The sequence below is a fragment of the Bubalus kerabau genome, chromosome 11 (assembly GCF_029407905.1).
Source record: "Bubalus kerabau isolate K-KA32 ecotype Philippines breed swamp buffalo chromosome 11, PCC_UOA_SB_1v2, whole genome shotgun sequence".
In the NCBI taxonomy this organism is placed as follows: Eukaryota; Metazoa; Chordata; class Mammalia; order Artiodactyla; family Bovidae; genus Bubalus; species Bubalus kerabau.
The window spans coordinates 70,995,399-71,008,481 of record NC_073634.1 but is presented as its reverse complement, the minus strand read 5'-3'; the positions used below and the strand labels follow the sequence as shown (position 1 = coordinate 71,008,481).

At 42.3% G+C, this 13,083-nt stretch overlaps 1 protein-coding gene across 2 annotated transcripts in view; it reads right to left on the bottom strand.

Annotated features, from left to right (window-relative positions):
* Nucleotides 1-10,944, bottom strand: part of GMCL1 (germ cell-less 1, spermatogenesis associated) — a 55,126-nt gene extending 44,182 nt beyond the window's left edge. The window contains exons 1-3 of one of the 2 annotated variants that reach the window (XM_055540546.1): nucleotides 10,401-10,944; nucleotides 2,058-2,181; nucleotides 1,316-1,412 (exon numbers count right to left, since the gene is read on the bottom strand). In XM_055540546.1, coding sequence (XP_055396521.1) covers nucleotides 1,316-1,412; nucleotides 2,058-2,181; nucleotides 10,401-10,660 — 481 coding nt within the window. In that variant the 5' untranslated portion in view covers nucleotides 10,661-10,944. The remainder of the gene's footprint in view (nucleotides 1-1,315; nucleotides 1,413-2,057; nucleotides 2,182-10,400) is intronic. The other variant, XM_055540545.1, reaches the window with a different exon arrangement.
* Nucleotides 10,945-13,083: the final 2,139 nt, after the last annotated feature.

Sequence of the window (13,083 nt, the reverse complement as noted above, 5' to 3'; positions counted from 1 at the left end):
CCGACTCTGTGCAACCCCAAAGACAGAAGCCCACCAGGATCCCCCATCCCTGGGATTCTCCAGGCAAGAACACTGGAGTGGGTTGCCATTTCCTTCTCCAATGCATGAAAGTGAAAGTGAAGTCACTCAGTTGTGTCTGACTCCTAGCGACCCCATGGACTGCAGCCCACCAGGCTCCTCCATCCGAGGGATTTTCCAGGTAAGAGTACAGGAGTGGGTTGCCAATAAAACTTCTAGTAATGGTTATGGACTGATGATGCTTTAATAACAATGTTACACATTTCCATCAATTCTATCAAATCATGCTGGATCCTCCTTCATCTAACCTTGATGTCAGTTAGTGGTCAGAATTAAGACACCCTTGGAAAGAGTTTTATGAAGATATCCCTGAGTAGATCAATCTTTAAGTACAACTACACAGACCAAATGACAATCTTAACCCTGGTGGTTCAGTGCTTCACTGTGGAGCACAGACTATCTCCTGGTCTTGTGAGTGAGTGCTCAGTTGTGTCCAACTCCTTGTGACACCATGGACTGTAACCAGTCAGGCAGTCCTCTGTCTATGGGATTTTCCTGGCAAGAATACGAGAGAGTGTTGCCATTTCCTCCTCCAGGGGCTCTTCCTGACCCAGGAATTGAACCCGCATCTCCTGTGTATCCTGCCACCACAGCTATTTGAAACCTGTCCGTCCTTTTCTCTATTGCCATTCTCATGTGTGTCCTGCAAGGTTGGCTTTATAAACATTCTTTGCCCATGAGGTTAGTACTGGGTATTTCCACTTCAGTTATCAAAGAGGGAAGCAGGAGCACCAGGATAGGAGTTAGAACTATAGTCTGATCCTACCTCACTAAACTGCTCTGAGACCTAAAATAAGTCTCTTAAATCCTCCTGGCCTCAGCTTCATCATCTAAAGACCATTATAGCTCTAAAACAATACTGACTACCTGATACATCTACTTGTTCCCAGAAAAGATCTTTCTATACAGGGAATAAGCAATGAATACTGTTTACTGGCTTACTGTTTACTGGTCATACTTCTCCTTTCTTCACTCTACATCCTCTATATCCCAGGCAGATATATTTTTAAACATGAAGGAAATGGATGATAAAGCTGACATGACTAAGTAAGATTAGGGAGACACAGAACAGAATTGATAAAGTATAGAGTAAATCAACAAAAAATTGTCACTGTGAGTGTTAAAAGGAGCTTTTTTTCCTAGTTAACAAGGTTAGAAGAAAATACTTTCTGTCAAAAGGATAAAAAGGTTATGTTTTTAATCATTTTTACATAATAGTAATTATGGTGGCAGTTACCTTCTATATCAATATTCTGGTCAGGAATCTCCAGTTCAATGGTATTCATGCTGGATTCTTTCCAAGAACCACTGAACATACTAGAAAAGTAGCCAGACTTAACAAAATGAAAAAGAAATTATGATAAAGAAACTATTAGGCTTATCAAAATACTCTGTTTTTAATTAAAGAAAACTAAATTCTCATATTACTATCTGAACTGAATTCCTATGTTACTACTTGAACCAACTAAGCTTTTCACTCAGTGGAACAATTTCTGAGTATACTTTATATATATATATATATATGTTTTCCTTTTCAATAGTATTCTAAATTCAAGCATAGAAATTATACATTTAAGTATCTCATAAACATATGACAGCACACAAGATGGACACAAAATAATCTACTAAGAAAGAGAGAAAAGAAACTAAAAACTGTTGAGTCCTTCTTCTATCCTTTTCCCCTAACTTTTTCCATTTTTGTCAACAGAAGGCACTAAAATAAGTACCTCACTGGAATGACAAAAACATACTCCTAGGTCGGTATGACAATGAAAACTCAAAATCTGTTTCCTAGACCAAACTTAAGTTTTCACTAACAATATTCACAGTGTATCTCTTACAGAATGAGATTTTCCATCAGACAGGACAAATACTCATGCAAAAGACTATTGTAAAATACAATGAGAAAGAACAAGACTTAAAAGAATTTGAGTTAAGCAACTACCTTGGCTATTCAAAGAGAAAAATAAAATACTTACTTGACACAAATATATTTTGTGTAAGCTCCACTCTTCTCCTAGAGCACAAATCTTAATGTCACTGTTTTCACCATTTAAAAATAATGTTTGATAAATATATTTGGATGTACTCTTCAGTTTTTTCCTGTTAAAAGAAATGCAAACATTATGTATGTGTAATACTGAGTATTTTACTTATTTTGTATGTAACTCTAAATACTCTTTTTGCTCAATTTCTATTAAATAGAACCAATCTGCCCACGGTGTAAAAAGATAGAGATATTACACATTCAAATGTGCTTATGTATGGAAGGGCACATAAAAAACTAGTAATAGTGGTTATCTCTGGAGTACTCTATTCCCAAGAGGGGCAAGAGTGGATAGACGGGGGTGGAGTGGGAGGAAGACCTGTCACTATACGCCTTTTTGCAATTTTTGAATTAAGTCAATTACCTATTCAATAAAGATAAGTCAGCATGGTGATTTTGCTTGTTTTTTTGTTTAGAAATCAGCACTATGGACAATGTCAATATAGTTGCAATAATACTGCAACTACAAAATGAAGAACAAGACCTACCCAAGTATTTTAGTAATTTACATTTGATCTTACTTTAGTACCAACAACTTTTTTTTAAATGTAATTTATTTTTATTTTGGGCTGCACTTGGTCTTCATTGTTGTGCGGGCTTTTCTTTAGTTGCAGCAAGCTGGGGCTACTTTCCAGTTATAGTGTGCGAGTTTCTTATTGTGGTGTCTTCTCTCATTGTGGACAATGGACTCTAGGACATGCAGGCTTCAGCAGATGCAGCTCTGGGGCTCTGCATCTGTGGCATGTGGAATCTTTGCAGACTAGGGACTGAACCCATGCCTCTTGCATTGGCAGGTGGATTCTTTATCACTTAGCCACCAGGAAAGCCCCAAACTATTCTTAAACTCCTTAAAATGTGTATTTCCCTAAATTAGACAAATGGTTTACAGCCTCAGACCAAAGATTTTCACAACTATGCTCAATGGAGAAGTGTGTCTTAGGGTTTACAAAGTAGAGTGAGGAGTGAATTCTGGGTATCCCATCTAACCTCAACCAGAACAGCATCACATATTATGCATCTGTAAATATCCTGGATTTGGGCATAAGATTTAAAGGAAGAACTGTGTAATTTTTGTTTTGACAATCTGTGATCAAGATGGTCCATCCAGTAGGTGAGGAAACCCCTAGGCAGAGGCTGATCAATATTTTTCATACTCCTGGCCAATCCTGACAGCTTTCCTAGTAAAACTTTTAAATGTAAACAAAGAAAAAAATCATTAATCATTGATTAATGAAAAATGTAAAATTAATGATTAATGTAAAATTAATGATTATTTTTATTAAATGTAAAAAAAAATCAGTAATCATTCTGACAGCGTCTTAAATCTGTGTATTGAATACCTCTTCCCAACAGACAATAAAAATTGCACATGCTTTGGTGGTAGACAGACTTGGCTTTGAGTCCCAGCTCTATAACAGCTCAGTTACCTTACATGTAAAAAAAGGGTATAAATATTCACTTCATTGGGTTACTGTAAGAGATAAATAAGACAAGTAGTCTCCAGTTCCTAAAAGCACTCTCTCTAGATTATATGAAGATTAAAAGTGCAGAAAGGAATAAACCCACAACAGGAAAAAGGTGAGGTTGGGCTTATCAGGTGCTGAGAGAATTCCATGGATCTGGAAGTTAGAAAACAAACTGGAACGGAAAAGAGCAGTGAAAGCCATAGCCCAAAATGTATCAGGATCTAGAATGGAGGCTGAAGCCCTTCAAAACTGTGGGGTTGGGATGGGGCTGGGAGGATGAGATCTCAAGAGAAAAAGAAGGCAGAAAATGGGGAGACTTGTTCCCCTAATGACCTCCACCACTATGAACACAGAGTACAGATAACTCCTGCAAACAGAATCCAAGGTTTTTCTAGAAAGAAACAGAATATATTTATCAGGAAGAATTAAGACTCTGGTGTAGGTGTTGGAGCCCCACACAAAGCTATCCTTATCCTGGCATTTGAGCAATATGTAACCTGTTACTTACCAACCTATTCACCAGGATTTAATCCTGGTTCCCAAACTGTGTGCCAAAGCACCTGGAACACCACAGCAAACTCAGGGAGGCATGTGAAATATTACAGACTTAAAGGAAATCACAGCAACATTATTCAGATACTATGTGATCTACGCTATTTACTTGTTTGGACCTGACTATTAAAAATTTCTTTAGGGCCAGAGGTGCCAAGAAAAACATTATTGAGACACGAAGGGTACTGTGAACCAATAACGTTTGGGAATCTCTGTTCTAAAATAGAGCGTGTCGCACCCATATACAATCAATCATATACAACTTAGTAGACAGTCTTCCTACTCAAAGGGGAGGCTCAGTAGTAATAAATCTATTTATTCAACACACACACACACACACACACACACAAGCTGCCCATTCTGAGGCAGCCAACCAAGGATCTCCCAACATGAGGAAGTTAGGAGTATTAAAGACTATTTTTAAAAAGAGAGAATTTGGCATCAGAGGAAATGTATAATTCAGGGAAAAGAGAACTTAAAAAAAAAAAATCCCAACACTCTAATTATAACTAGCACACCTACAGAGTTGAGATTTTGTTGTTGTTCAGTCGCTCAGTCAAGTCCAACTCTTTGAGACTCAAGGACTGTAGCACACCAGGCTTCCTTGTCCATCATCTTCTGGAGCTTGCTCAAACTCATATCCATCATATCGGTGATACCATCCAACCATCTTGTTTTCTGTCGACCCCTTCTCCTCCTGCCTTCAATCTTTCCCAGCAACAAGGTCTTTTCTAATGAGTTGCATCATTTGGCCACCTCTTCGCATCAAGTGGCCAAAGTACTGGAGCTTCAGTTTCAGCACCACAGTTCGAAAGCATTAATTCTTTGGCACTCAGCTTTCTTTATGGTCCAACTCTCACATCCACACATGACTACTGAAAAAACCATAGCTTTGACTAGATGGACCTTTGTTGGCAAAGTAATGTCTCTGCTTTTTAATACACTAAGTCTGTCATAGCTTTTCTTCCAAGGAGCAAGTGTCTTTTAATTTCATGGCTGCAGACACCATCTGCAGTGATTCTGGAGCCCAAGAAAATAAAGTTTGTCACTGTGTCTATTGTTTCCCCATCTATTTGCTATGAGAGTTGAGATTATTACATTTATAAAATAGGATGCTATGATAAAGGATGTCTCAGAAGAGGGAGAAAAGAGCTCTTAGGACCAAAAACACGGTTGCTGAAACTAAAAAAAAAAAAAAAAAAAGATAAAGTTAAGGAAAATTTCCTAGAACATAAAGCAAAAAAGGCCTAGAAAGAAAAAAAGAGAAAGAGGTACAGTCCAAGAGATCCAAAATCCAGTTGGCAGGGGTCCAAGAAAGAAAAAAACAAAGATAATAGAAGAAAGGGAATTACAGAAGAAAGTTTCCCCAAAGCAGTCTTTAGACTGTAAGGATCCACCAAGCACCAAGGCCATTTAAAGACCTATACTTAAGTACCTTCTAAATTCCAAAATACCAAAGAAAAAATTCCAAACACACCAGAGAGAGAGAAAAAAGTCACCTAAAAAGAAAAGAGAATTAAACCAGTATCATATTTCTCATCAATATGGCAGGCTAGAAGACAATGAATTAATATCATCAGATATAAAAAGTTATTTCAGATTAGACTTCTGCTGCTGCTGCTAAGTCGCTTCAGTTGTGTCTGACTCTGTGCGACCCCATAGACGGCAGCCCACCAGCATCCCCCTATTAGACTTCTGCACTGAGTCAAAAGATGACTAAAGTGAGAGACTAAATTTACAACTGGGTAAGCACAACATCCGCTGGATCATTGAAAAACCAAGAGAGTTCCAGAAAAATATCTATTTCTGCTTTATTGACTATGCCAAAGCCTTTGACTGTGTGGATCACAATAAACTGTGGAAAATTCTGAAAGAGATGGGAATACAGATCACCTGACCTGCCTCTTGAGAAACCTATATGCAGCTCAGGAAGCAACAGTTAGAACTGGACATGGAACAACAAGACTGGTTCCAAATAGGAAAAGGAGTATGTCAAGGCTGTATATTATCACCCTGCTTATTTAACTTCTATGCAGAGTACATCATGAGAAACGCTGGGCTGGAAGAAGCACAAGCTGGAATCAAGATTGCTGGGAGAAATATCAATCACCTCAGATATGCAGATGACACCACCCTTATGGCAGAAAGTGAAGAGGAACTCAAAAGCCTCTTGATGAAAGTGAAAGAGGAGAGTAAAACAGTTGGCTTAAAGCTCAACACTCAGAAAATGAAGATCATGGCACCTGGTCCCATCACTTCATGGCAAATAGATGGGGAAACAGTGGAAACAGTGTCAGACTTTATTTTGGGGGGCTCAAAAATCACTGCAGATGGTGACTGCAGCCATGAAATTAAAAGACGCTTACTCCTGGGAAGGAAAGTTATGACCAACCTAGATAGCATATTCAAAAGCAGAGACATTACTTTGCCAACAAAGGTCCGTCTAGTCAAGGCTATGGTTTTTCCAGTGGTCATGTACGGATGTGAGAGTTGGACTGTGAAGAAAGCTGAGCGCTGAAGAACTGATGCTTTTGAACTGTGGTACTGGAAGACTCTTGAGAGTCCCTTGGCAAGGAGATAAGCCCTGGGTGTTCTTTGGAAGGACTGATGTTGAAGCTGAAACTCCAATACTTTGGCCACCTGATGCAAAGAGCTGACTCATTTAAAAAAACCCTGACGTTGGGAAAGGTTGAAGGCGGGAGGAGAAGGGGAACGACAGAGGATGAGATGGCTGGATGGCATCACAATGGACATGAATTTGAGTGAACTCTGGGAGTTGGTGATGGACAGGGAGGCCTGGTGTGCTGCAATTCATGGGGTTGCAGAGTCAGACACGACTGAGCGACTGAACTGACCTGAACTGAAGCACAAATTACCTTCTTTAGCAATTTTCTTAGGAAAATATACTTGAGGATGTAGTTCCCTCAGAAGAGTTCATAAAAGACACAGGCTACAGAAAACAGGATCTAATCCTACACACGGGGTCAATGTCTGTCCCAAGATAAGTGTTGACCTACAGGGCAATGAATCCAGATTGGAACAGGAGGATGAAGGGACCCGGGAGGGAGGTTTGGGTTTAAATAAGACGGACTCCATGCAAGTGTGTTTGGAAAGAAAAAAATCTGAAGACAGGATGAAGGAATATAATTCTTTTGTCCAATGGGTGGAAGCCAGTCAAAGAAGTCCAGGAAAATAAAAAAGCAACACACACACAAAAAAGAGTATTGTTCTAATAAGCTACAAATGAAAACAGGGTTCGAATTTAAACACTTAATGGAATGTAAAAAAAAGAAAAAAGATTCAATTTAATTATGAGGTTAGAAGATTTCTCCCAAGAGAAAACAAGTGGTTGTGACTTTGGACCCAGGAAGTACGATTTATAATCCTAGCACACTACTTGACTCTGCAGTGAACAACATTTACATAGCTCTAACAACAAATAACTGTTCACTAGATTTCAATTTTGAGACACTCTATGGACAAGAAACTAAAGATCTGGTTGCAGAACAGCTGAGTTTTAAGTCTTGTTAATGTAAAAGTAAAACATGCACTTGACAAAAGGTCTTAGGTAGAAAGTGGGCCTGGAGACCAAAGCTTTTCATGGAGTGGTGGCTGAGGTGGAAGTGCACACGAGACAGACTCAGGAAGCATATTAGCGACAACTCACAAAATTCCTGACCTTAAAAATTTCTTACACCCTTTCTCCACGCTGAGCTGAATAAACTAGTCATCTTATGCTGGTATGCTAGTATAACACTAGATTCTGATATACACTTCCTAATAAAGATTTGCTTTATTCGATTTTCCATTCCACTCTACTCATGTAACTTGGGGGTCAGCAAACTTTTTCTATAAAGGCCTAGATGGTAAATATTTTCAGTTTCGTGAGCTAGACAGCCTTGAAGCTAGTTTTGTTGGCATGCCAGTGGGTGGTTCCTTGCTAGCCAGTCTTAGCCTTCCACACCTTAGCAAGCTTTTCTACCATCTACAGGGCCACAACTCCTCTAACACTTGAATCTCCGCTTGGAAAAGGTGGCCCTATTCCAAACTTGTTTCTTACTTGGATAGTCTGTCTCAGCCCTAGAAGTAGTGACTGCTCCCTATGTCCTCTATTCTTCTATTTTTCAGAGATCCCTTTACTTCAATAATTTAATGCTATGCTATGCTCATAGACGGCAGCCCACCAGGCTCCCCCATCCCTGGGATTCTCCAGGCAAGAACACTGGAGTGGGCTGCCATTTCCTTCTCCAATGCATGAAAGTGAAAAGTGAAAGTGAAGTCGCTCAGCCGTGTCCGACTCTTAGCAACCCCATGGATTGCAGCCTAACAGGCTCCTCCGTCCATGGGATTTTCCAAGCAAGAGTACTAGAGTGGGGTGCCATGGTTATATTAAATTTTCTCTACTCAAATTACTATGTAATTTCTTTCAAATGGACCCTGACATATATATTTCTATGTGTGTGTGTGTTAGACGCTTGCTGCTAAGTCGCTTCAGTCGTGTCCGACTCTGTGCGACCCCATAGGCGGCAGCCCACCAGGCTTCCCTGTCCTGGGATTCTCCAGGCAAGAACACTGGAGTGAGTTGCCATTTCCTTCTCCAATGCAGGAAAGTGAAAAGTGAAAGTGAAGTCGCTCAGTCGTGTCCGACTCTTAGTGACCCCATGGACTGCAGCCCATCAGGCTCCTCCGTCCATGGGATTTTCCAGGCAAATCCTTAGACGCTTAGTCATGTCCAACTCTTTGCAACTCTGTGGACTGCAGCCTGCCAGGCTTCTCTGCCCATGGAATTCTCAGGCAAGAATACTGGAGTGGGTAGCCATTCCCTTCTCCAGGGGATCTTCCTGACCCTGGGATAGATCCCAGGTCTCCTGCATTGGCAGATTCTTTACATTTGAGCCATCAGGGAAGTCCCATATATTTTTACAGTGTCATTAAATACAGTGGTCTAAATACTAATTAATCGAAAGGCAGAGATTATCCTATTGGATTTTTTTAAAAACAAGACTCAACTAAATGCTGTCTACAAAATACTACTTTAAGACAGGTTAAAAGGAAATCAAGACAAAGTGATACTGGCTATAGTAATACAGATGTAAATGTCTTTGTATTTTGTAAAGATAGGGGAGCCAATTCATCAAGGAGACATAATATTTACTGACTGCTTCCATACCAGGCACTGTGCATTGTATGCATTCTAACATCCGTCAAGTCCTACAAGTAAAGTATTAGCATCTTCATTTTAGTCACGAAAAAATAAGGCTATTAAGTGCAAAATATAGACTAGAACTCAGAACCTGAGCTCTAAAAACTATACTACACTAATTCTCCAAAAAGGGAACTGAACAGTTTGACAGTCGGGGTCCATTTGTGTAAATATAAACATAAAACTGTATGAAAGAATTTAGAAATCAAATTACTTACAGAGGTTATTATGATATTCTTATTTTATAATAAACACGTAACGTGTAGCATAAAATTTTGCTCTTTTAAAGTTTCTTTTAAAAAATTACATCTATGTGATCCCCTGATAGCCTTAAAAAAAAGGTAGCAACGAGACTATTTATGTGAAAATATATTCAACTTACAAACTACATTTTAGTTTCCAAGTAAATACTCCCGTTTTTCAACTCTTCTAAAAAAAAAAGGTTAAGCAAGGTGCCTTACACATATCCACGGTCAACGACTTTGAGTGCTAGAGACGCTAAAAAGACTCTGCTGCTATTGAGGAACAAATGTACACACTACTGAAAATTTCACCTTTACAGTTAAAAAGCTCCTGTATGTAACCATTTCCCTTCCGCTGTGGGACAACAGGAGTGCCCATTTCAGGGCTTGAATGTACGTGTCTCGTACTATTCAAGGCAGCCGGATGCAAAACAACTTAATTCTACTGCCACCCACTCAAGAGAGGACCGAGGTGTGTTACGGAAGGCCGGCTGGCTGGCCCTGTCTAAGGTTTAACGAGGCGCAAGCCCGGCTTGGCGTTTCTCAGTCTCATCTTGGGGCGGTAGCACCACCCTGGCGGCGTCTGCGGTTAACAAGCCAGACCACTGGGCGTCTCCCCAGGTGCACCCCATCCGGCCCGCCTCGGACCGGCTCCCAGGTCTACCCCGTCAAGGGCACGTCCGGCTCTTCACAGGCTGGGGAGCGCCGCAGCCCCCGAAGCCCCCAGGGCTCATCCCCAAGCCGGGGCGCGGGAGCCGCCCAACAGGTGCGAGCGCGGGCAGTGCGGGCGTGTCCCCCTCCCCGCCCCGTACCTTCGAGGGGTGTTGAGAAGCCGCTGCTGCTCGTCTCCTTCCTCCTCATCCTCGTCGGTCTCGGAATCGGGGTTACAGTAGCAGAAGGTCCCGCTGTTCCGCTTGCGCTTGTGACTGCCCGGACAGTAACAGAAGCCATGGCCGGGCGCGTCGCCACCAGTCTCCAGCCTCCGGGCGGAGTCCCCAGCTCCAGAAGCCGGCTCCGGCTGGGCTGGGGTTCGCCCCGGGTGGCGTAGCACCCGGCTGCTCAGCAAGCCCATGGGTCACAGCTCCCCGAGACAGCAGGGAGCGCGCCTCAGGGAGCCCAACACAGACGGTCTCCCGCCATGGCCCGGCCACCACCGCCAGCCTCCACGGAGCCCGAGTTGCCTACACCGCCACCTTCTCACGCGCGGCCACGACCGTTGCAGCAGACGCCACAGCCTCCATCCTCCGCCCCGTCCGCTGCGTCTGGCCGCCCCTCGCGCGCGGACCGCAGGACCTCACCCCGTTGCTTTTGCAACAAAGCGCGTAACGTAGGGCGCATGCGCACGGCGAGCCTCCGGAAGGGGCGGGGGGAAGCGCGCGTACGTCACAGGTGGAGCCTGCGCAGAATGGGTTGAGGGCGGGAGCCGTACCGCGGGTGTGCTGTCCTGCGGTGTTGATGCTGAGCTTGGCTGGTCTCTCCAACAATCCTGAGTTGGAGGCAGAGCTGCCCTTTAGCTTTAGTTTGGACATCCCTTTGTGTTAGCAAGACCCGGCAATTCTAGCTCATTTGTTCTTTCTGCAAAGATTCCCTAAACTCCAGATGTCTTCTGGGCCCTGTGATCGGCACGGGGCAAAAAAGACATTGCTGTTTGGGGGTCTTTTTTGGAGGAGCTCATGGAAAAGAAATGCAAAAAAGCAAAATGGCTGTCTGGGGAGGCCTTACAAATAGCTGTGAAGAGAAGAGAAGTGAAAAGCAAAGGCGAAAAGGAAAGATATAAGCATCTGAATGCAGAGTTCCAAAGAAGAGCAAGGAGAGATAAGAAGCCTTCCTCAGTGATCAATGCAAAGAAATAGAGGGAAACAACATCATGGGAAAGACTAGAGATCTCTTCAAGAAAATTAGAGATACCAAGGGAACATTTCATGCAAAGATGGGCACAATAGAGGACAGAAATGGTATGGACCTAACAGAAGCAGAAGATATTAAGAAGAGGTAGCAAGAATACACAGAAAAACTACAAAAAAGATCTTCAAGACCAAGATAATCACGAGGGTATGATCACTCACCTAGAGCCAGACATCCTGGAATGTGAAGTCAAGTGGGCCTTAGAAAGCATCACTACAAACAAAGCTAGTGGAGGTGATGGAATTCCAGTTGAGCTGTTTGAAATCGTGAAAGATGATGCTGTGAAAGTGCTGCACTCAATATGCCAGCAAATTTGGAAAACTCGGCAGTGGCCCCAGGACTGGAAAAGGTCAGTTTTCATTCCAATCCCAAAGAAAGGCAATGCCAAAGAATGCTCAAACTACCGCACAATTGCACTCATCTCACACGCTAGTCAAGTAATGCTCAAAATTCTCCAAGTCAGGCTTCAGCAATATGTGAACCGTGAACTTCCAGATGTTCAAGCTGGTTTTAGAAAAGGCAGAGGAACCAGAGATCAAATTGCCAACATGCGCTGGATCATGGAAAAAGCAAGAGAGTTCCAGAAAAACATCTATTTCTGCTTTATTGACTATGCCAAAGCCTTTGACTGTGTGGATCACAATAAACTGTGGAAAATTCTGAAAGAGATGGGAATACCAGGCCACCTGACCTGCCTCTTGAGAAACCTGTGTGCAGGTCAGTAAGCAACAGTTAGAACTGGACATGGAACAACAGACTGGTTCCAAATAGGAAAAGGAGTCCGTCAAGGCTGTATATTGTCACCCTGCTTATTTAACTTCTATGCAGAGTACATAATGAGAAACGCTGGGAGAAATATCAATCACCTCAGATATGCAGATGACACCACCCTTATGGCAGAAAGTGAAGAGGAACTAAAAAGCCTCTTGATGAAAGTGGAAGAGGAGAGTGAAACAGTTGGCTTAAAGCTCAACATTCAGAAAATGAAGATCATGGCATCTAGTCCCATCACTTCATGGCAAATAGATGGGGAAACAGTGGAAACAGTGTCAGACTTTATTTTTTTGGGCTCCAAAATCACTGCAGATAGTGATTGCAGCCATGAAATTAAAAGACACTTACTCCTTGGAAGGAAAGTTATGACCAACCTAGATAGCATACTGAAATGCAGAGACATTACTTTGCCAACAAAGGTCCATCTAATCAAGGCTATGTTTTCTCCAGTGGTCATGTATGGATGTGAGAGTTGGGACTGTGAAGAAAGCTGAGTGCCACAGAATTGATGGCTTTTGAACTGTGGTGTTGGAGAAGACTCTTGAGAGTCCCTTGGACTGCAAGGAGATCCAACCAGTCCATTCTAAAGGAGATCAGTCCTGGGTGTTCTTTGGAAGGACTCATGCTAAAGCTGAAACTCCAATACTTTGGCCACCTCATGCGAAGAGTTGACTCATTGGAAAAGACTCTGATGCTGGGAGGGATTGGGGGCAGGAGGAGAAGGGGGCGACAGAGGATGAGATGGCTGGATGGCATCACTGACTCGATGGACATGAGTTTGGGTAAACTCCAGGAGTTGGTGATGGACAGGGAGGC